General features: G+C 38.4%; 1 protein-coding gene and 1 long non-coding RNA gene across 5 annotated transcripts in view; one reads left to right on the top strand and one right to left on the bottom strand.

Annotated features, from left to right (window-relative positions):
• LOC137155422 (storkhead-box protein 1-like) overlaps positions 1–24,974 on the top strand; it is a 129,695-nt gene that overhangs the window by 91,360 nt on the left and 13,361 nt on the right. The window contains exon 3 of one of the 4 annotated variants that reach the window (XM_067551673.1): positions 24,398–24,809. The exons of 2 other annotated variants lie outside the window; for them this stretch is intronic. In XM_067551673.1, coding sequence (XP_067407774.1) covers positions 24,398–24,441 — 44 coding nt within the window. In that variant the 3' untranslated portion in view covers positions 24,442–24,809. Of the gene's footprint in view, positions 1–22,607; positions 22,860–24,397; positions 24,810–24,974 lie in introns of those variants that run through there. One more of the 4 variants, XM_067551671.1, reaches the window with a different exon arrangement.
• On the bottom strand, positions 6,662–9,439 carry LOC137155423 (uncharacterized). The gene is made up of 3 exons (XR_010920457.1): positions 9,392–9,439; positions 8,898–9,048; positions 6,662–6,756 (listed from the first exon to the last, which is right to left on the bottom strand). It is a non-coding gene; the product is annotated as an uncharacterized lncRNA (long non-coding RNA).

Below are 24,974 nucleotides of genomic sequence, written 5' to 3'. Positions count from 1 at the left end.
CAGCCACATAATGCCAATCAGCCAGTGTGGGGGCGTAGTAAATGTGCAACCATGGGGCCAGATCCAAAGACTATTGAAATCAATAGGAATCTTTCCACTGATTTTAATGGGCTTTGGATCAGGCTCATGGTAAGTGGCCTGCCTGCTGTCCCTGTACTTTGTAATACTTTCAGGCAATGCACGAACGTATTTATGTGGGGATAGACCAACTGCACAATCTCTGGGACTGTGATTACCACTAGTGAGTGTTCATTTCTGTGGGCCATGCTCCTTCTAGATGTGTATGTTAAGGCTTCAAGAGTCTGCTTTAATTTCCAACATCTCCACTGTAGCAGGGAAACATTCAAGCTTACAATTGGGCCTAGGGCCATTTCCTGGTTCGCCCCAGGTGTTTGATGTATATAGGCAGCGTTTTGAAGCTATACGCTGCCACCATAATAAAAATGATAGGATTAGTGTGTAGTATAAATGCTGGGTTCAGCATGTAGCTTTCTCTTTATTTCCCCCTTTGCTTGGTACAGCTTCATCATTTCCTCTCATCTTTGTGATAGCAGAATCAATGGGAGGGTAAAGCTTGGCTGGTGTGCTTTATTGAGAATAGCTTAGGGTTGCTTAAGTGAGGCAAATCCATGATATTGGAGATGTTTCTTCCTTAGTCCCTTCTGCTGTGTAATAAGAGACCAATTAATCTGATAGAAAGATTGTGGCTGTGCTAGTGTTAAACAGCCCATCGTTCTTTTCCAACATAGAAATGGCATGAGATGCTAAATTGAATTATGTTTTGTCTGAACCGTTGACGAAATATTCAAGGATTAACTGACCCCCTCATGATATGATGACAGGAGGGTTTTTTTCTGGAGATTCTTTTATGTCTGGGATATACCTACTCTCTTCCTTCAGCATCTTATGTGGAAATCAAGTACTTTCAGTGTTACACAGAGGTATTTACATGTGTAAAACTCTATGAAGAACCTCAAGTACACTTGGGAGCATTCATGACTGAAGGTGTTTAGCAAGTGTGTAGTAGACCTTTTTTCAAACATGTAGGTTTCTCCATCCTCTTAAAGATTTTAAGTCCCCTATTTTTTATACATGCAATATATAATTATATGCTTTATACTTACTATATTGTATATGCTTATAAGCAAGAATTTTTAAGGTGAATTTGGTGCTTGGTAGTTCAACAAATGCTTCATGGAGTTTTAGCTGTTATTTGTTAAGACACAATTTCCTTAGTACGTTGTTTAAGTTTTAGACTTTCGTCGAACATATTTGTTGGCTCATCTGCAAATGTGTGTTTGGTGTTTCGTTCAGGTTTGTGTGTGTAGAAGAGTAATACTTCCCTCCTGTGTACAGGAGCTTGGAATTTAAAAATAAGCATGCCAATGGCTGGTAACTGCTGAAAAATACAGAATACAGGTGTAGCTTCATGCTTTTTTTATTTCAGAATTTTTTTTGTTTAAAAGGACATGAAAGCACAAACTCGAAGTGCCAACAAATTTCTTTATGGGGGAATGGGAAAAAAGTCAAAGAGATATATGCATAGTAGTCTTTGGAAAACGGAGATAACGTGTAATGGCTTTTACTGCTAGTAAAGATTTATTAGATATTTATTTTTATCTTCCTTTTTTTTTTTTTTTAAACATCCCATACCAGACGGTTAGGTTGTGTCTAATTTATAATACAGCTGGCTCCTGCATATCAATTTGTTACTTAAATATCAGTGTACTGAAGATATTTGACATCAGTGGAAAACAAGAAAGTTGAGGTCAACTTTTTTGGCACATCCTTCACTACTATTTTTTTTGTGCAAGCAGTCAACGAATGAACTGAACTGTTATAACTCCAGTTTTCCAGGTTTTTTATTTTTATTGTATATGAGAGGTTTAATAAGTACTTGGCTGTTTAAAAGTTTGTGCAGTATTCAGGTTTTTTCTTGCCCAATTTGTATTTAGAGGCATAATCCCATCTTGTTTACCTTTCATTCACATGCTTCACAGCTCAGTGATAATGGGAGATAACAATATATATCAAGAGAATAGTATAATTTGTAAAATGTATTTCCTTTGGTGCCAAGATGTGTTTTTTGGGTAGCCTTGTGTACCCAGATTAAAACTCCCTTATCAATTGTCTTCTGTACAGGGGAAGCTATAAATGCAATCAAAAAGGCTGGAAAGCAAACACATATAGGAGGACCTTTCTTCCCTTAGAAGAGAGAAGAGGGAAGGCAGGATTTACCTAAAAGCTGTGCTTGCTAAAATAAATACTGGACTGTATAAGCGAACACATAGAAAAATTAATTGGTGAAATACAGCATGTGTGCAGCAGCACTGCATTCCTGTCATCGCATGTTCCCAAAACATAACAGTGAGAGAAATATGATCTGAAACTAGCTTAAGAGGTACTGTATTTAAGCCAGGATTATTACCATAGCATAATATAACCTGATATCATTCTGGATTTAGGCTGTAGGGTTCCCTTGTGATAAACTTGAAATATTTCCCCTCTTCTATTTGAAAGTTTCTTCTCTCTCACATTCAACTTCTGGATTATTTCTCTCCCTCTGGTAAAGCATCTCAAACAGTTTGCCCAAGCAGAATATTTTGAATGAACACAGCTATTAAAACTCCTTTGTAGCTGTTCAATCCATCAGCAGAAGCTGCCTTATTTTGTAATATGGATTACGAGCCTGGGTGGCCAAATGTGTGCTTTTCTTCCTCCCTCCATACCCCTCACATATGGAATGAATGATGAGTACTTGTGAAAGGTGACATGTTAAGAACATTAGCAATGGAAAGTCTTAGTGATGTGAAAAGGAGACATGCTACAGTGTATGTTTTCTGATTTACTTTTGTTAGTGCATCTGAGTGCTAAAATATGGAAGGAGAAACCTGGCTACTTCCTAAATTCAAAGGACAATTGTAACCTGTTAGCAGACTTTCTTATGTAAGAAGGGATTGCACAAAACTATCTTTAAAGTGTGTGTGTGTGTGTGTGTGTGTGTGTGTGTGTGTGTGTGTGTGTGTGTGTGTGTGTGTGTGTGTGTGTGTGTGTGTGTGTGTGTGTGTGTGTGTGTGTGTGTGTGTGTGTGTGTGTGTGTGTGTGTGTAAAGCCTGAAAAGTTTCTTTTTTAAATAACTGTTTTTCTGTATGTTTATTTACATTAGAAATTCAGGTCTTGTCCACCCACTGGAAATTCAGGTCTTGTCCACTGGCTGGCAGTTTGTACAACTGGAGAGCTAGTGGGATGGTAGCATCACAGATATCTATGGTATTATTTTTCTACTAGTGTTGTAAGCAAGACACGAGAACTAATTCATCCACTCTACTCCATGTTGACTAGGCCTCAGCTGGAGTATTGTATTCAGTTCTGGGCATCACATTTCAGCAAAGATGTGGGCAAACTGAAGAAAGTCCAGAGAAGAGCAACAAAAATGATGAAAGGTCTAGAAAACATGACCAATGAGGGAAGATTGAAAAAATTGGGTTTGTTTAGTCTGGAGAAGAGAAGACTGAGGGTGGGAGACATAACAGTTTTCAAATACTATAAAAGGCTGTTACAAGGAGGAGGGAGAAAAAATTGTTCTCATTAACCTCTGAAGATAGGACAAGAAGCAATGGACAATTGCAGCAAGGGTGGTTTAGGTTGGACATTAGGGAAAACTTCCTAAGTGTTAGGGTAGTTAATCATTGGAACAACTTGCCTGGGGAGATTCTGGCATCTCTGTCACTTGGGATTTTTAAGAGCAGGTTAGACAAACAACTGTCAGGGATGGTCTAGATAATAATCCTGTCTTGAGTGCAGGAGACTGGACTAGAAGACCTCTTGAGGTCCCTTCCAGTCCTATGATTCTACTACTTTCTCTCCCCTGTTCTTAGTCCTATCTTATTTTATTTTTTCTTCTCTTCTGTCACTGAACTATGCCCTCCTCCTTCTTGCTTTTTTCTGCTTTCAGTTGCCTGTACTGATTTCTCTTGTTTCCTCATTTTGTCCTCTGCTCGCCTCTCTTGTTGTATCTCCCTATCCTTCAGCCTTCTCCTTTCCATCCCCTTTTTTCTTTTGTCTCATCTGCACCCTTGCTTCTCCCTCTTTTGTCCATGTCTATTTCTCAATGTTGTGTTTGCTTCACATCCCCCTGCTGCAGCCTATTTTCTTCTGGGGGCCTAAGGGAAGAAGTGGCCTAAAGAGGATACATGGAATCGCAGCCCAAGGAGCATTCCACAATCCTCGTGCTTCCTGGTATCTCTGTTGTTGTGTGTGTCTGATGTCTCTTCCATTTCCACCAAGATATAGAAGAAAGGTAGCACCCGGAATGGCCAGCTAGAGGTTCCTGGGTAGCTCCTGTGCTGCAGCTGCAGAGTAACTCTCGGACAATCCCAGTCCACAGCCCAGCATGAAATATTTAGGAAGTCCCTAGTTTTATAAATGCAACCAGGAGGCCAGGACTGCCCCTGGAAATTGGAGCTATTCGTAGTTTTCCAGGACACATGGTCACCCTAATTCTATATCACCTGGTTGGTAGGAATGCAGTCTTCACTGAGATGAAGATTTCTTTACTAGTCTTAAATATGAACATAAACTCTCATATTCTTCCTTGCTTATTTCTACAGTCTTTGAAAGGATTCTCATTACATGCTAACAATATAGAGACTGAAGTTTCAACATTTTTTTGCAGGGAATTAAGCACCACACCAAAATTGATTCCTGTGATTATGTTGGAAGCTTGTCAACTACCAAACTCAGCCAATGGTAATAAAGCAAAGCTGCTTTAATTTCCTCCTTTTAAGACATCTGACTCACTATAGGCAAGGGAGGGTGTGAAGCAGAAACGAACCCTTGAGCACACAGATCTAGAAACTTTTATTTTAGGATTGAAGTTCATTTTCCCCTAAAATGAGGGGTAAAGCTGCTGTTCTTATGTGTCTTGATTATTTCCCCATTTTCACTTTACTGTCCAGATGGACTCTTGTCAGTGTAAACTCTCATTTCATTTAGAATCTGAGCCTAACTGATCCTTAGGTTTCTAATGCTAAAATGGCAGCTCCCCCCTGTCCTGCTGTTTGAAAGGTCTGTCAGTTTTCTATTTGCAAACTGGTTTGTTACTTTTTAAATTTAAAAGAGGATCATAATGTTACTTCAAAATTTGCAACTTGCTAACACGTTGACACCCCAGATCATACTGGTGCCATCACATGTTTTATAAATCAGGAAAAGGTGGTATCTGTGACCTGGAAGTCAGGGACTCTAGATTTCTACCCCACAGCTTTGACGCTGACATGCTATGTGATTTTTGGCAAGTCACTTTTCATTCTGTCTCACTATCTGTAAAACAGAGATAGTAATAGTTAATTCTGTCAAGGAGGATTGATTATTTAATGTTTATAATGGACGTTGATGATCAAAAATACAATAGAAATGCTTAATAATACTTGTTTGCTCATTTTTTTTAAAACATGGAGGACCAAAACACACAACTCATGAAAGCATCTGAAACCATGATGCAAATTGCAAGTTACTGATCTTCCTTAACTCCCAGCAAACTCAAAAGGAACTCTCCCCAGAACTCCTAAGCTTTGTGTAACTAGGAAAAGTGACCGGGTTAAGGTTGGGATTCTGTTATTACAGCTTCTGTTTTAGGTTGAAAACACTGGCCAGCAAAACCATCATATATATAGTTATAGGGGATGCAACCCAGCTTGTTTAGTAAATTGTGTACTTAAAATAAATCTTTTCTTCAATCGTTCTTTAAGTGGAGCTCTGTCATATCTTTGCTGATCTTCATTTTCATGTTGCCTTCAATTCACAAAGGAGAAATGTCAAAGGAAACATGCATCTTTGTAGCAGTACAGAAAAATGATCAGAATGTAGTCCTTTACATTTTTACATGTATTTGTTAGGAAATAAGGGTGAATGTGAGAGAATCCCTCACTGTTTCATTTTCAAAGCTATATGTGGAGTTTTAGTCATGTAATATCTACTGGTGTCAAGAGGAGTGTAGCATATAACCACAAATAATTCTTATTCACATTGCTCAGATAGGGAAACTGAGGCAGAGAGAGAGATTAAGTCACTTGCCCAAAGCCACACAAGTCAGTAGTGGGATTTTAATTCAGTATTTACTGACTCCCAATGCTCAGTTTGTTCTTCCAGGATTTACAGTTTTAATACCATTAAAATACTATTTGAGTTGCTTTCAAAGTTACAGACCTTCAATTTTCTACCCTTTGAAAATGTGAAATAAGTTTTAGCAGGAAAGGGTAACTTATAGTAAAGAAATAAATGTAAGTTGAAATAATAAATTATTAGTTTGAGTTTAGTTTAAGTAATGTTTTAAAACACTGCATTATAATAAACTTAAAATGATAGCGTAGATTCGTCACATTATTCCATTACAAATATGTCCATTATAAAAGCCTCACTGAGAAGAAATTCTGTGGTGTTTAATATAGTTTTTTAAGTCTATAAATTGAATTGAATTGAAATAAATGGAAATCTGAGCCTAGATATTTCTTCAAGATGGCATCTGGAATTCAGATAACTGGCATTTATTTGTTGAGTATTATGTAATGTATAAAATAGGAAACTATTGGAGCATTTCCTGCTTCTTTGATACATTGTTTTAATTGTGAATGTATATCATTTTGTTACATTACAGGAAACAGCACTGGGGCAGGGAGGGGAAAGGTGCATCATTTGGAATCCATCTGTGTTGTAGTGTAGTTCTTCACCAGGACTGGGAAGCCTCTTTCTTGTGACCTGCAAGCACAGCAGAGAAAAGAAAACTTGAAAGATTGATTACTCTGTAGGTGGGGCAGGGGTGTGTGTGGAGGGGGAGGAGGGGGGTGGGAAGTTAACCCTTTTGGTTCCATGCAAAAAAAGTTACCTTTCAAAAAGAAACAACATCTGAATTCAGTTTGTTTATAAGCAAATCATTTGTTTATAAAAGTTCATTTAAAAATATAGGTGGAGTAATCCAACAATAGATAACAAATATTTGATAATGGGCTCTTCAGCGTAGCAGAGAAAGGTATAACATGATCCAGTGCCTGGAAATTGAAACTAGACAAATTCAGACTAGAAATCTGGTGTAATTTTTTAACAGTGAAGGTAATTAACTACTGAAACAATTTACCAAGGGCTGTGGTGGATTCTGCATCACCGACAGGCTTTAAATCAAGGTTGGATATTTTTCTTTAAAGATATGCTCTAGGAATTATTTTGGGGCTGTTCTGTGGCCTGTATTATACAGGAGGTCAGACCGGATGATCACAATGGTCCCTTTTGGCCTAGCAGTCTAGGAAGGGCCATAATTGTGTGTATAACTGCCTTCACTCTGATTACAAAAGATTTTAAGTTTAGTTAAACTCTTAACACTGAGCATGATAGCTAAAAAGTGCACAGTGCAGAAGACCACAACACTCACAACTGGGTTTTTTTAACTCTTGCATAGCAGCAGCAGCTCTGGGTGTTTCCAGATTTGTAGCCCAAGCTGAAATGTATCTGTTTTGTCTTTCTGCTCCCCACCCCCACTGCATGCATTGTGTCCTATAATGATTGGCTGTCAGACTAGAAACAGCTGTATTGAGCCTTGATTTGTAAAGAGGTTGCAGGCCTTCCTGCAGTTTAGCCAGTTGGTAGTGGTTAAGGACTAGAGAGAAGAGCGAGCAAAGTGGCTGTTTCCATTTCAGTTTCAAGACAGCTTGAGTCCTCTGCCCTGGAATGCGTTTGCAGCTGTCAGATGAACCGATCCCCGCTGTCCTCATTTTGACTTGCAATCCGTTGGGTTTGTGCAGACGGAGAAGTTCTGCAGCAAATTTTCTTTCCAAACAAAAGATTTTCTTTCCTTCCTTCTCAGCAGGGCTGGACTATCCTAAAAACATACCGCTTTGTATGTAAATATATGCAAGCTGATTATAGGCTGGGGCACAAGCCAAGGATTGAGTGAGCCCAAGGGTGTTTCACATTAAAATGTGAAGCTTGACAGGATCAGTGCGTCTAACTTAAGACAGCTTCTTGATTAGCATGAGACTGGGTGGCTGCCTTGCTTCCTGCCCTTCAATAGCTATTCACTGTTTTCAAAGGCGGAGAACTGTTCAGCAGAGGAGCTGTGGCAACTTGAGCAGACTGTACAAGGTGGACTCACTGAAAGCAAATGTTTGGATTAATTTGCCACCTAACCTCGCAAGCCTGCAGGAGCTAGTGCATTAGAGGGGAATATACATATATTTATTCAAACAAATCACCACACACACAAAAGAAACAACTGACTAACTGCTGAAGGAGGGCAAAAGACAGAGAAGCCTCAGCCATTATGACCATCTGTGTTTCCTGGATTCTGCAAGAATACAGTTGCTGCTGCTTGTAGGTCATATGTGCTCGATGTGTGAATGAGACACATGCATATCCAGTGTGTATGGACAAGCTGTGGGGACAGGAAGATTGATTGAATGATTACTGCTGCAATGGTTTAGGCTGCTTCCATTGATTCTTTGCTCGGATTCTGATAGGTGAAGAAGAATGACTTTCACTGTTATCAAAGCTTCATTCTAATCCTGTGCCATTGGAGATTTGACACTGCTTCCTACAATTCCTGGGTGCTCTGCGTTTCGGGTCAAAACCAAAGCCAGTGGGGTTTTCCTAATTTGTTTGGGTCTTTTGTGTTCTGGCTCACAGTTGGCTAAGCTCTCCTATGCTGAATTGAGCTATTGTTTGGGATCCCAGAGCTTTTCACGCTGCAATCCCCTACTCTCTCACCCCCCTTGCCTGAGAAGCCACATAATGTGCCTTTCCTCCACATGAATCTGGAAGCTATAAGCTGGACTGATTGCAAATGAAGTGTAATGCATTGTGGGACGTGTGTAAAATTGGATCATTCGAGGGGGAAAAAAGGAACAGACCTGCAGTTTGCTTCATAGAAGAGGTAGTGGCAAAATGTTTGCAGATTCTACCCAAGCTGTGCCTGTAGTGGACTGATGAAACGAAGCATCTCAAGCACGCCGTGAGGCCTGACTCATGCCACTGCTGCTGGAGGATTAGACTGCAGGTAGCCTGAAAATGAAGAAGACGCGGAGTACAACCTTACGGCGAGCCTGGCCTAGTTCAGATTTCTCTGACCGGGCCTCAGACCGCATGAGGTCCCGCAGTGAAAAGGACTACCGACTGCACAAACACTTCCCGCCAGCTTTTATTGCCCAGGCATCACGGGGCTACATGACATCAGGTTTGTAACAGCATTTTTGTGCTTATTACAATGCTCAATGTTGGGTGTTTATTTGGCTCACTAATAATGTGTTGATAGGTAAAAGGGTATCCTATGACTGATGGCATAAGTTGTTATGAATAATGCAAAAAAAAAAAAAAAAAAAACAGGCAGACATCCACCATTTTGTACCTCAGCAAGATTCACAGCAGGGCCCTCTCAATATGGTGTTTAAAACCTATTAGAAAAAAAAAAAAGAATAAAATAAAGGAAAAGAAGTAATTTTCACATCTATATTTTCAGCTGAGGATAGATAAAAATGACCTGGGAGTCCTGATCAGAGCAGCCACTTTGCTCTTGTGCTTTATGAATAAGGATGTGCTGAATATTTACTACCAAACCAAACATTCCCTTTCCATCCAGTTAAGTACAATTATCTCAATGGGATATATCTATATTGCATTTGCTAAAGAAGTGTCACCTGTAATTCTAAATGCTTTTGCCCTGTTACAACCTCTTCAGGTTTCAGAAGCATATTTCTAAACAGAGAAGTGTATCCGTAGTGAAAATGAATATAAATGCAATATTTGTGTATAAAGAGTGTGTGTGCATGCATGCGCATCACATGTGTTTATTCATCTATTCATTGTTTTAAACTGGGGTTGTATGGAAATAATGGAAACCGCATCAAAATGTTTGTGCATGTCAGAAGAGAATCACAAAAATGTAAAAACACAGAGAGGCAAAAATAAGGGAACGGTTTATTCTTCAAATCAGTGTTTATGTAAAAGAAAAAGCCTCAGTATTTCTAAATGAAAGCTATCCCTTTTGAATTGTATCTTATCAGCCTTGTAATTCAAAAATTCAATAAACATAGGAAGAATACTTGAGAGAATGCTGGGGGAAGTGAGGGGGAAAGAATCCTGCAAACCTTCTTTGTTGTTCCACAGCTTGGTTATTGTGATGATCAGACAGAACATTTCATTACTATGATGTCAAATACCAATTTATCATGAAGGCACATTTTTCCTCTAAGACTTAATTTAGGTTGAGTAGGCAGATTCCTTTAAAAGGGAAAGAGAGAGGAGGGAGAGAGAAAATGAAGGTATTTACCATGCATAGTTGAAAATATTTCCATTCGCATCTATGCTGGAAAGATTGAACCAAAGCTTGTGGTTTTCAGTTACATTCTTACTTTACTCTTGTTCTCCCTAATAAACATGTCTCTTTAGCCAGGAGTGGTTTCTCATGTTTTAAAAATGTCTTGTGACTCTTCTGTAATTAACCCCGAAACCTAAAGGAAATAATGTGCGTTATATTGCAAATCTGCCTGCTTAAGAATATTGTGCTATTTTGGCAATAGTCTTTTTGATTTTCTCTTTCATGGGTCGGCTCATATTTAGGGAAAATGTCAAGTATAATTTATGATTAAGCAGCTGAAGAAAGCTATAATGGTTGGTATTTTTTTTTTTGGATGCTGATGCTGCAGCAGATTTAGAAAAGAATCTAAGCTAAATCCGACTCCAACATGTACTTCTAAAATCTAAACATTTATTCTTTATGACTTTTCTGATATTTTTAGTTTGAGATGTACCATGTCAGTTTTGGCTCAGACAATACTTTTAAGCTTTTCTTTTAGTATGGAAACCAGTAGTGAAACAGAAGGAGCTTTCAGTAGTGTTTGTGGCAGTTGGTGGGGTTTTTTGTTTTGTTTTGTTTTTTGTAACACATGGGAGCAACTCAGATACATTCTTCCTGGAAACAGTCTGAATTCACAAAAGCATTAGCTTGACAGGGTCTGTATGATCAAATCTGTGTCCTCTTTAGGATTAAATGTGTCTGTACTTTAGAGTAGGTGTCCATGTGTGATGGAGGGTGGCAGGGTAACATCCATTATAAATGTTATAAAATGATCCCAAAAAGTGATGGTACGGGTATGAATATATACAGGAGACTTATTTATAATGTTATTGCATAACAATGCAGGAGAAAAGCAGGTGTCACATCTAGTATAAATAATCTACTGCAGTAATTACAGGCATAACAAAATGGAAATGAAAACCAGAAAGATTTTTAAAAATTAAGAAGGTAGAATTGGAAATGTAATTGTGGCCTTTTTGTGAGTAGCTTGTTTTGTTTTCTGTTTTTGTTTTAAAAATGAGCCCAGTCCAATGCGCTTCCAAATATTAGTTTTGGGAGGAAATGGGTACATTAACTAAACACTTCTAGCTATTTAAAGGAAACTCTCTTCCTCACAGGAAATCTATAGGAAGTCGTCTTGCATAAAAGTTGTGACTGTGACTACAAATACATTTTTTGTCACCCAAAATGTTGTACAAGAGAAAGTGCTTGAAACACATAGGCTTTTCAGACTTCTGATTCTATTTGTCAAGTCGTTTAACCTAATCACCATTAGTATTGTTCTAGTCATTTTTAATTAAATGCTGCATTGTTTGGGTTGGGGAAAGGGGAGGGAAAGCTTGTCTTCTGGCTTGACTGCTTTAGTTCAGGGACATGAGATAGGCAAATGAGCAAATGGCTCTTTAGTATGGCCCTAAAAATCTTAAACAAATAAACACTGTAAAAATACACTCTGGATTGGTTGCGGAAAATCCAGTATGTACACATTATTCCTTTAAACAGTACAAAATACTATGTGGTGTTATGAAAATAAATATCATGTGTTACATACAAGTAAAGCTTTGGAACAATACGGTCTCTAAACTGAATCTAGTTTATTATTAAAGCAAAAGTGTAAGCTCTGTACTAGAGAGGTGACGGGTGCACCATTTTTAAACAGTCTTTTAACTAGTAATGAATAAGAACCAGTTTTGAAATTTGATTTATAGTAAGAAGCATTGATGTTTAGCATTAGCATTTTCATTACCTTCAGGGCAAACTGCCCGTAAACTGTAAAATATGGATGAAATTTAGATGAAGCCCACGAAGAGATTGGCAGACCAATGGGGAATGAAGTTAAAATATATAAATCTAGAAAAATCTCACAGTTAACTGTTGAATAATCTTTTCATGCACCCCATCTAATCTGCTATAATCCAGAGTTTCTCCAGGCCTCCTAGCAACCAACCACCGGATTCAAAGGCCATGCAATGTGCTCATTGTTTATGCTGAATATTAATTTCCCAATGGAAGACTGACTAAGGAAAAAAGCTTTTCTGTTGCTGAAAAAGAAGACTATAACAATAAAGGTGTTTGACCTCGCATGAGAGAGAGATTTTGAACAAATGGGTGCAATAAATTTTGCGCACACCAACAAAAAAAGAGAAATTGTACTTTTTATATTTTTGATAGCTTATTACTTAATCGAAGGGAAAATAAAGAAAGTCCTATAAAACCCCAAGCAGACTGAAAGTTACTTAAACTCAGAACAGGTGCTCTGAAAAGCCATACCGGACAAAATAAATACTTCATCAAGTGTCAGAAGCTTTTATTTTTTTTTTATTTTTTATTTTTTATTTTTTTTTATTTAAAGAAAGAGGTTGTTGGGTTTTCATTTAATCAGGAGGGATGATCCATGTGCTGTGGCCTGTCTACACAGCTATTAAATTGTGTTACCAAAATTGGATTGGGTTGGCTTTCATATTCTTATAAATGAATACCATTCCAACTCTCATTGTGCTGTTTTAATTAAAGATGTTGGGGTTCCAGGTAGCTTACTAATTTGAGGTTGGAAAAAACTTATCCCCTTTCACCATAAAGAAACAGTCTAATGTGAACAGCATGAGAGCATGTCTGAAGGACTTAAATGAGTACCTTCTGGAGCCACAGAAAGGTTACTTTCTGAAAAGTTTGCAGTTAGTTCTGAGCTCAAAAGTTAACAATAATGGCATAGTGGATGAAATGTAGCTTGGGTGAAACCCAATCATTGCTCCATTATGAACCATTGCCTTTACAAAAAGCAAAAAAATAAATACATTTGGACAAGAAATTCAAAGTTTTCACCAAGTGCGAACTTTGCTTCTGCAGGAAAAAGCCTGCTGCTCTCTTTACATCTTTGAGGGATTAAATTTTGACACAAAGCATAATACTGGCTCTTCAGCTTCATTTAACAGAGGGAGCCTGGAAGTCATTTGAGAAAATCCGAGAATCCTAGATCTTTTCTTAAACTTGACCTCCCAAATTAATAAAATATGGGAGATGTCCACAGAGGTTTGGTGGTCAAAAAATACACCAGTTACTGTAGCAGAGGAACTGCAGCTATACAGAAAGCTTTAGGGCTCGCTTAGGTGTCTCCCGTCAGTTGATTATTTGAAGGAACATGTGCTGTCTTGAAAGTTGCTGTACTGTAATTGTTAGTGAAATAAACAGCATTACATCACCTATTTTGTCTCAGCTTGAAGCTAAGAGACACTTTCCAGCCCAGCTGCTTTGTAGTGATGCAGTATACCAACCTCTGTGAATTCTGAAATGATTTAGGTTGGGCCCATTACTGGACCAGTAAAAATCTTGAACCATGTAGTGTTATGGTTGCAGGTCCAGGTGCACCTCTGACCTCAACTCTGGTCTCTCCGGTTTCTGAACAGCAAGCTGCTTGGCCTCCAAGGTGCAGCTTTTTTCTCCAACTACAGTCTTTCCTCCTCTGCTGCTGAATCGGTGAACCCAGTCTGGATGGGGCCTAACTGCTCCTCTAGTCACTGCCTACACTCCTGTCATACTTCCTCCCATTTCCCTCTGAAAATTGTCCTCAAAGCTCCTGGCCCTACCCATCCATTCTGTCCTTTGGGGAACCACCTGCCCTGTAAGAGACCTGGATACTGGTCTTGTCTGGCCTGGTACCCGTTCTGCCTCTGGTCAAACAATAGTCATCAGCTCTAACTTTTTCAGTTCTTTTAGAGAAGATTCCTTTCTTCGTATAACTCCATTAGCTGATCTTTCTTGAGCTGCTCATAGATCATTTTTCTTTTTGCTTCTGAAGGAAAAAGCTTAGTTTTTTTCTAGTTTCTTCCTTTTTCTAGTTTTTCCTTCTATTGATTTTTACCGCTGTGCTCATTTATTGGAAATTCTCCACCATCACCATCCTACAACACTGATACACAATGTCGCTGTTACATTGTGTATCTTTGACCCCTTCTCTGGTCTCTCTGAGTGCATTCTCTCAGATCTCAGACTTCGTGCCTTCACCTCTGATAGGGTGAATTCTCCCACTCTTAGACCAGATCCTAGTCTATAGTACCCTGTGTATCAACCATGCCTGCTCAACAGGTCTGACTGGATTTGGGTATCAGTGGCTCTTCCTTTCAGAAGCTTGTGACCATTTGTGGATACAGTGACCGAAAACAGCCGCCTTAAGCCAAAGTGTTGTTTTAAGGTATGCTTTGTTTTTATTGTTAAGATTAAAGGATTTTAAAGCAACAAATGGTCTACATGCATGACTGGCTTGCTTAGGGTACTAGACAGATCTATCTAACCCCACACCCATAACCTTTGGGGGGGGGGGGGGGGTCTTGGGACTCAGTCTGTTTCTCTTAACTCCCTTTGCCCCTGTCCTTGAGGGCCTTTCTTTAAACCAGCCAAAGTTCTCATTCTCCCAGCTCACACTCCCCAAAACCTCTTTAATGAGTGCTGCAGGGGGTCGGAGCCGGTGGAGGGTTGGGGTGGGGGTGGGCTCGGAGCCAGGGCATCCAAATAAATGGTTCTGGGATTGTTTTTGAAGTGTTTGCTGGGAAGTGTATATCTGTTTCCACACCACTCCTAAGTGCATTTCCTCTCAATCCTGCTATTAAATTAACTCAATATATGCACAGAGTAAACATCACAATAACCCAGTCAAGATACAGACACTCCCCCACCCACCCACACACACAAGAATTGGACACAAATACGGAACACATTATATTAATAAATTATTACAGGCAGCTCCAAATACGTCACAGGTAGAAAGTATACTCTGCCTTCATAATAAAGATTTTTCTCTCTTTAATGCCCACTAAATCTGTGCAGTTGATTTGATAAACCTGAAAGAGGTTGAATATCTTGCCAGTCTGAACTGAATGTAAATCACATCTGTTTGCAAAATGTGTTGCATGGTGAGGGTGGAAGCTGAGGTTTGAGGACTCACCATTGTTAACCTTGGTCCAGCCCAATACCCTGATTAATTACCACCACCAATGAGAATTAATTCATGTATGCAATCATTTAGAAAGCACAGGGGATCAGAGGGAGGCTTAAACCACCTTCTGCAAAATTCTCTGTATGGTTGTAATACTGGAACTTTGCTAAGATGGTGGCATTCTTACACATCCCTTGTTGTTGTTGTTTTCTCCAGTGTTATGGGAGGGATTCTGTAGAATGGCACAGATGAGTTGCAGGTTTCCTCAGTCTGTAAAAGTCTGCAGTTTACCTCTACTGATTGCACTCCAGGTATCGCAATCTCCTGATACCAAAATCTGGGACACAGCAGCCCAGTCCATGTTTGAAGCAAGCAGTTTTTGATAGCAATGTTTAAATACAGTTCAAACCTGACTTCCTCTGAATCCTTATCTAACATGCTTTGGCTAGCTGGACGAGGCCAAGCAATATTAAAAGCCTGTCGAGAAACTGTGTTCTAGTTTAGGGCTTGTGTGGGACAAAGACCTAAAGTGAAGGGACACCAGGAAACTAAAGCATGCCTGGAATTTAAAATAATACAAGATTAACTTCTCCAGCCTAGAGAATAATATACATAAATCTTGGGGGAGGGGGCACGATCATTTTGGATTACTAATTACAATAACTTAAAAATAATCAGAGTTGGATAACATCTGGTTTGGGTGGAGTGGAGGTAAATCTAGAAACGAAGGATGCCTTTTTGCTGTAAGAAATAGTTGAGAGATTAACAATATTGTATGGAGTAATTTGCTGGGTTTAATTTTCTAAACAATTGTGCAGTTGACACTGAAAACTGGTTCTCCACAATCTTACCCTGAACTCCTGTAGTAGTGGATGTTTTTATACAGAGAGATGAAACGTGGAGGGACAACTGGGGTTATGTTGTGGCTTTTAAAACTACAGCAACGCTATGTACCTCTGTATGTGCTCTTGAAGTAGTTTTTGGTGGCATTCTGCTGGCTGAAGACAAAGGTAGCTCTTCTGAGGGAGAACGCTCCAAGATGGCAACTACACACCCACCCTTTAAAAAGATCCAGTGTGTACTCTTCTCCGGGGCTGTCAATAGCCACCAGTTGGTGTGGAAGAGGAATAAGGCCGTGGCTAGCTTTCTCTCTATCTATATCCATTTTGGGATGTCTAACCTGTTAGGAATACTAACACTTTGCCATACCTCATGCTCTCTGGGCATAAACACTAGGATTTTGCTGCCCCTGCACAGGGACATTGTGAGACTCGGAAAAGAAGGGCCATTATGCCTATCCTCTTCCCCTAACTCTGAAGACCTCATGTTAGAGGCACCATAGTCCATTGGATAGTGCACAGGATTGGAAGTCAGGAGATCGGGTTCTATTCTGTCTGTTCCACTGGCTGGCTTTGTAACTTGGGGCAAAAAAAATTTACCTGTCTGTGTCTGTTTCTCTTCCCTACCATTTCGGTTTGTCCATTAAAGTATGTTCTTGGGTGCAAGAACTCTTCTTATGTGTTTATACAGTGCTTACCACAAAGGGATCCTGTTCTCATCTGGGTCATATAGCTGATATTGTAATATAAATAATAATGAGCAGCCAGAATGTTTTTCTTAATGTGCAGAGAAAAATCCAGGTTCTGCAAATAGAATCCTTCAAACAACTTCTGGATTCTGTAGCATACATTAGGAATTTCCATCTCTCCTTCATGCTAGCTGAAAAAGAATCCTACTTGTTCATAATACCAATAGTAATGATGTGAAATGACTCTTAAGTACCTTTATCACTTTTACCATGTCAACCAACTCTTCACAAACCAAAAATAGCTCTGTTTTTTATCAGGTTGTAGAAGTTGTGATTCTGGTAATTTGAAAAGAGTGGGGAGGGGCTTCTATTAATTCAGCAGGAAACATTAACTCCTGGGAATAGTTGCAAATTCATAATTTATTTGAAATTTTAATCTGCAGTTGATTTTCCAGGAGCATCAAACAAATAGATCTTGATAGTTTTATAGCTGGATATGAGAGGATTTGAAAGTTGAAAATAAAAGAGAATGTATTTGAATAGCAAACCAACCCTAGTTTCTTATTTATGGAGTTCTTTTTTCTTTATAGGAGTTCAAGGGCCAAATTCTGGAGGGTATGTAGCATCTGCATTTCCCATTAAAATCAGGCCCTATCGACCAACATAGGATTGGGATCAGGCCCTGCATGTGAGAATTGTTATATCTATTCTATTTTTTTCCACCAAATGGAATAGTAAGAAGCAAGGTCCTGCAAAACAAAAATAAGTCTCAGAGACCAAAGAAACAGGAAAATTCCATTTTATCTGGTGTTTTGTATATTTCAAATTATTTCAGTTAATTTTTGTTTGTGACCCGCTGAGTGGGTGAGCTTGGAGGGACATTTTAGGGCTCGGCTATACATTAAAATTAATCTGGAGTAAACTAGTGTGTTCATTTATAGTGGATTAACTATTCCTGATTAACTCCAGGTGGACACTCTCTTATTCTGGAATAAGAGTGCCTTATTCCTAATTAGCTCTAATCCTCTGTTATAACCTTGGATTTTATGTCAAGAGCGCATCCGTGTGACTATCAGTGGAGCAAGTTCTTTGAAGCTGACCTCCTTCCTCCCATTGCTTACCATTTTCAAACCTCACAAGTGCAGTTACTGATTTGATTGAGATGCTGAAGGTGAAGCAATTTGAAACTCTTCTTGATATATCCCGCAGGAAGGTATGTTCCTCAGGGCAGAGACATGATCTGGTTGTTTGGCTGTGAAGCATCTCATACTGTTTCGGGTACTGACCTTTGTAGAAAAGTTTGGTCTGTAAAATTGGAGGTTGTAAAGACACTAATAGACAATGTATAAGTATTGATTTAATGCTAGCATAGAAAAGGCAAAGATCTGAGTTCATCACAACACACCTTTTGGAAGTTGGAATGCTGTATTATCTAGATTAATTTACATGCCCACTTACGTTGTTTTCATTCCTTGCCCACCCCCATTTTCCTAAAATTTTCCTGCTGTTGCTCTGTGATCTAGTTTCAGAAAAGTGATCCACTGACCATATGAGATAACATTCCAAATACCATAAATTGGATTGTTTCACTTTGTCTTGTAAAAGTGATGTACAAAACTTTGTTGTGATGCTTATTTTGCCTGTCAAAAATTTCTACAGCATTTGAGTGAAATATCAATCTTGTTTTTATAGTAAGGTTTGGCTGAATTTGATTTTTATTTTTATAATTTTGACAGATATTGATTGTTTTTAAGCATTTATTTAAATGTTCACAGTTGCAGGAAATTATGGAGGGGTCAGACAATAGGGGGAGTCAGACAATAATTACTTTATGGCAGTAGGTGTTGAAATTCAAAAAGTTAAAGCTTTATAACTGTTAAAACACAAATTGTGTATTTTGACATGTGATGTTGACAAAGTAAATATTCTTAAATCAAACTCTTAAGTTCTCAACAGCATTTTTCTTATTTTGCCTATCTGTAAAGTTTGATTATCATCAATGCAAATAGATTTTTGTCTGTGTGTGTACAGTGAAATCAATGTTTATCAACATTTACAGATAAAAATCTAATCTGTCGAAGCCTATATATACTAAATTCTGTTTCCTTGATTACTGACTGGGAATTTGTACTCTTGGATATTGTGATGACGTTTCTCCACCATCCATGGTGTATGTATAAATAATTTTTTGCTCTGGGCTGAAACTGAAGTATTTTTAAAAGACTTACCTAAACACTGATCATAAGGAAGAGGGCTGCATTGCTGTAGGGGAATTAAAGCTGCGGAGACTAATTTAGTGGCCTAAATATCAAGTCTGAAATACCTGCAATGCCAGCTTCAAATCCAATGCTTCTGCTGACCCAGTATGGCCATTCTTACTGCCAAAGGACTACCCTTTGGAAGTTTGTGGGTAGATACACCAGCTGATAAAGGTGTATAATAAAGTTCTAAACTACAACTCAGGCCAAAGTCCTATCATCAGTATTAATTTTATTTTATTAAAATAAAGATTCAAACCAAGAATTAAGTATGAGAGAGAACCAGGTTCCCTGCCTTGTCATAACCCTTAATATGCTGAGACTAAAGCAGAAATGCCCTTTCCCATGGATCTGGCATCAGCCCATCTTCTGGGGGATGGATCAGCAAGAAGGTCTGAGCTCAGGGGCTCTTGTGCAGTAGCCTGTATGATGCTACAGGCCTTGGAATGCTGCAAGTCAACCTGAGCCTTGGAGTTGGGAGTGCAAAAGTCCCTTTCTTGACCAAAGGCCAACCCCTGTCAAGTTTCAAGTCCCTGCATAGGTTAGAAGTTAGAACTTTTCAAAGAGAAGGTCACCAAAAATTTTGTTTTATGGGCAAAGCAACATATTTCCCCCTAACTTAGTTCTCAGAAACATATGAACTGTTTTGGCTGAAATTTAAAAAAAACAAAAAAACAGTAGTTCAGCCTGAAGCAAACACCAAGCATGTAAAATTTCAGGACAAGCGGTTAAAGTTTGGAAGTTATAAGCAACTGGGAACAGGCTCTTATAGTGGCAAGTGTCAGACAAACTTAGTTGAACGTAAGAGCGGCCATACGGGGTCATTCCAATGGTCCATCTAGCCCAGTATCCTGTCTTCCGACAGTGACCAATGCCAGGTGCTTCAGAGGGAATGAATAGAACAGGTAATCATCAAATGATCCATCCTGTCAGCCATTCCCAGCTTCTGGCAAACAGTAGTCCCTGCCTATCCTGGCTAATAGCCATTGATGGACCTATCCTCCATGAACTTATCTAGTTCTTTTTTGAGTCCCGTTATAGTCTTGGCTTTCACAACATCTTCTGGCAAGGAGTTTCACATGTTGACTGTGCATTGTTTGAAGAAATACTTCCTTTTTGTTTGTCTTAAACCTGCTGCCTATTAATTTCATTTGGTGACCCCTAGTTTTTGTGTTACGAGAAGGAGTAAATAACACTTCCTTATTTACTTTCTCCACACCAGTCATGATTTTACAGACCACTATCATATCCCCTCTTAGTTGTCTCTTTTCTAAGATGAAAAGTTCCAGTTTTATTACTCTCTCCTCATATGGAAGCTTTTCCATACCCCTAATCATTTTAGTTGTTTTTTCTGTACCTTTTCCAATTCAAATATATCTTTTTTGAAATGGGGCGACCAGATCTACACACGGTATTCAAGATGTGGGCGTACTCTGGATTTATATAGAGGCATTATGATATTTTGTCTTATCATCTGTCCCTTTTCTAATGATTTCCAACATTCTGTTAGCTTTTTTGACTGCCACTGCACATTGAGTGGATGTTTTCAGAGAACTATCTGCAATGACTCAAAGATTTTTCTTGAATGGTAACAGCTAATTTAGACCCCATCATTTTATACATATAATTGGGATTATGTTTTCCAATGTGCATTACTTTGCTTTTATCAACATTGAAATTCATCTGCCATTTTGTTGCCCAGTCATCCAGTTTTGTGAGATCCCTTTGTAACTCTTCGTAGTCTGTTTTGGACTTAACTATCTTGAGTGGTTTTGTATCATCTGCAAATTTTGCCACCTCACTGTTTACCCCTTTTTCCAAATCATTTATAAATATGTTGAACAGTACAGACCCCTGGGAGACACTACTATTTACCTCTATCCATTCTGAAAACTGACCATTTATTCCTACCCTTTGTTTCCTATCTTTTAACCAGTTACTAATCCAGTAGAGGACCTTCCCTCTTATCCCATGACTGCTTACTTTGCTTAAGAGTCTTTGGGGAGGCACCTTGTCAAAGGTTTTCTGAAAATCTAATTACATTATATCCACTGGATCATCCTTGTGCACGTGCTTGTTGACCCCCCTCAAAGAATTCTAGTAGATTGGTGAGGCATGATTTCCCTCTACAAAAAACAATAAATTGTATTCATCTATGTGTCTGATAATTTTGTTCTTTGCTATAGTTTCAACCAATTTGCCTGGTACGGAAGTTAGGTTTACTGGGATTGCCTCTGGGGCCTTTTTAAAAAATTGGTGTCACATTAGCTATCCTCCAGTCATCTGGTACAAAAGCTGATTTAAATGATAGGTTACATACCACAGTTGTTAGTTCTGCAATTTCACATTTGAGTTCCTTCAGAACTCTTGGATGAATAACATCTGATCCTGGTAACTTTATTATTGTTTAATTTATCAATTTGTTCCAAAACCTTCTCTAATGAGACCTCAATCTGGGACAGTTCCTCAGATTTGTCACCAATAAAGAGTGGCTCAGGTTTGAGAATCTCCCTCACATCCTCACCAGTGAAGACCGAGGCAAAGAATTAATTTGGTTTATTCGCAATAGCCTTATCTTCCTTGAGTGCTCCTTTGGCATCTCAATGGTCTAGTGGCCCCACTGGTTGTTTAGCAGGCTTCCTGCTTCTGATGTAATTCTTTTTGCTGTTACTTTTTGAATCTTTGGCTAGCTGTTCTTCAAATTCTTTTTTGGCCTTCCTAATTATATTTGTACACTTCACTTGCCAAAGTTTGTGCTCCTTTCTATTTTCCTCATTAGGATTTAACTTCCACTTTTTAAAGGATGTCTTTTTGCCTCTAACCGCTTCTTTTACTTTGTTTAGCCATGGTGGCACTTTTTGGTCCCCTTACTGTGTTTTTTAATTTGGGGTATACATTTAAAATTAGTGGGTAGTGCTACCAGCCCTGCAATATATATTTATTTCAATTTTAAATCAATATTATATGTATTATATTGATTAAACTTGGGACTTGATCCTTGCAGAGAGATCCTTATGTCACTGGGGTCCCATGAAGTCAGTGGCACTGCCCACAAATGCAGGGTGCTCCCTCCTGCATCAGATTGAAGGACTGGAGTTTGTTCCTTTAGAGGAGCTCACCATAAAAAGTAGACGTGGTTGGAAAATTTTGACAGAAAAGGAAAGGAAATATTTCCATGAATATTTTTCTCTGTTTTCCAACCAGCTCTACTAAATGTTTAGCAACACATTTTCTTTAGCTTTTTTCCTTCTCTATTTGATTCAAGCCTAGCTTCAATCTAAGAAATTAAATTAGTGCAAAAATGTGATTTCATAGTCCCTAATATTAAATCTTTTGGAAATTTATTTTGTAGACATGTTCTTAAATATCAGTTTACACAAGAGACTGAAATAGCTATGTAAATAATGCTAATTTTAAAACCATGTGCAGTAGCTGTTCAGCAGATCTATAATTTGCCATACTGACCTATTTATCATTTTAAAAATATATTTTAAGAAATTGTTTTCAATCACATACATTGCCAAATGTGGATGTGTTCTGATTCATTTTCAGAAATGATAAGTGAAGGCCTCCAAGGACCAATTTCTTCCTCTTTGATAAGAAGAGCGAGCAAGTAAACTTTTGGCTGACTTGTGGCTAGGAAGCGAACTGCATCCCTGCTGTTGCCTCACCCATAGACCTTAGCTTTCTCTTCTGCATATGCACCTTGCGGTCTTCCCGGTGGTAATAAAAGCTGCTGAGGGGTGTTAATACTGTTTGGAACAGAACGCCTGAGTAACTTTCCTCTCAAATTCAGAAGGCTTGTTTTTGGAGGAGGACAGATAGAGAAAGCAAGGCAGAGATATTCAGCCTTAGTGTAGAGGGCCGGCACAAGGCTGGCATGCAGGGTTGTAATGTGAGTGGGTCAGGGAAGTGTCCAGAGCAGAATTAATGATGCTGTGGGAGCAGCATTGCAGCCTTGCATCCTGGCCCCAGGAAAACTTGCCTGCCTAGCTCACCTATAGATTTCAGCCTAAATGATTTAACCACGGCCACTTGTCAGTTCTGTGTCAGGGCCATAGCTCCTTTCATCGGAGGATCTCTAAATATTTTATAAAGTGTGGTAAGTAATGTAACCCTTCAATCTAATGGACAGATGGGATAGCAATTGTACCCTAACGTTGATTATTGCAGTCAGAGAAACATATAGCCTGACAATACAATACACCCAACCATTATGAATGACACCATTTTATTTAAACAATTTCCATTGTTCTTCTGTCTTGAAGAAATGCACGGGAGTAAGTAAAGTGAAAAATGCTTCAATTTCGTATCTTGTGTTCAATTATATTGGGATAATTTTTAAAGCAAAATTTTATATTCAAATGACAATTAATTAGTTTAAAAGAACTCAAGAAAAAAACACTTTGTCTTTATGGATCGTCCTAATTCATTCATTGGTTCATGAGGTGAAGGGGCCATAGTCTTTCAAGGAATGTCACAAATTCACACAATGACTTTCACTGCTGCATTTTACATTTGGCTTGGTGTTAAACCAAAGATGTATACAACCAAGTGTCGACAGACTGCTCCCTGTCGGTGACATGCCTGAGGAATCTCAAGAACATGTTCTACCTAAATTCAGTTATAATTTATGCTCAGTACACTGGCTTCAAATCTGCCCGTTTCAGATCAGAGGCATTAAACATGGGTATTATATTAATGTAGGGGAGAGGGGTAACATTAGGGTTGTTATTTTGTCATGAGGATCGACATAAGCAGGCAGTGGCTTGATTAAAAATCAAGGTTATCTGCTTTAATCAATTGATTTTAATCTTTTTTTTCATTTGTAATTTTTAGTTATTTTTCTAAAGAGAGGTTAGTTCTTATTGGCTGGCATAATTTGGTATTTCTTTTTGCTAACCAAGAGGGATACATTATATCTATACACATTTATTTAATCAACTATATAGCTTAACATACATTCATTCAGATTCTTAATTATTGCACTTCTGTTGAAAGAAAAGTGAATGATGCATTTCTTAATTACTAGATGATTAATTTTTTTACTCAATTGTGTCCAGCTTCTTTTGGTGGAAATTGGAATTTAATTATACATGCATAAAAGCATCCGTTTAAAATGGTCTTTATTACTTAAATAAAGCTACCTTAAATATGCTGGCTACATAAGAAAACAAAGTTTAGTTTATCAAAATATGTTTTGTTTAAAACAAAATGATTTATTAAACAAAGGAAGTATTATCTGAAGTTAGTGAATTGAACTGATTATTTCTGGTCGCCATGGTCTTCAAGATTTGAGATCTACTAGATCTCATCCTCTCACCCTGTTTTTACTAATACAGTGGAAGAGGAAAAAGAGCTTCCTGCCTGTTCAACTCCCAGCTAGTGTCTCAACTTTGAATGAGCTAGTCATGGAACTAAAGTACTCAAATAAACTGAAATGAAGAAAATACTCTCTCTGCATCGGTAGAAGAATCCGCTTCTGTCCAGAGCTGGTTGAGCACTTCCAATAAACTCTGGGTCCAGGTGCTTCCAGCCAGTGACTTCCACCAGTTCAGTGGATTGACTTCCTTTAAAACTTGGCAGCAAATGTGTACAGCTAAATATATAATTTTTTAAATTTAAATGATGTTCATAGAATATAATAAGCTTTGGCCTTAACATAGGTTGTCATAATTTAATATTTAATTTTAAATACATTTGTCTTTAGCATTAAAAATGTATTTAATTTAAATTAAAAAAATTGGTTTTTATTCCCCCTGAAAGTTAATGTTGTGACATTTTATCGCTGCATGAATTGTGTTTCGAAGCAAAGAGGAGGATTGACAGGAAGGTTTGAAATAGGACTGAATGCTGCAGGTTAAATGAATGGAAGAGGGAGGAACATACCTACTAGTCCTTTGGAGGGCCATAATTTTA

Source organism: Emydura macquarii, unplaced genomic scaffold, assembly GCF_026122565.2.
Source record: "Emydura macquarii macquarii isolate MOO-44397 ecotype Brisbane River unplaced genomic scaffold, CSIRO-AGI_Emac_v2 contig_1363, whole genome shotgun sequence".
In the NCBI taxonomy this organism is placed as follows: Eukaryota; Metazoa; Chordata; order Testudines; family Chelidae; genus Emydura; species Emydura macquarii.
This window is presented reverse-complemented; position numbering and strand designations above follow the sequence as displayed.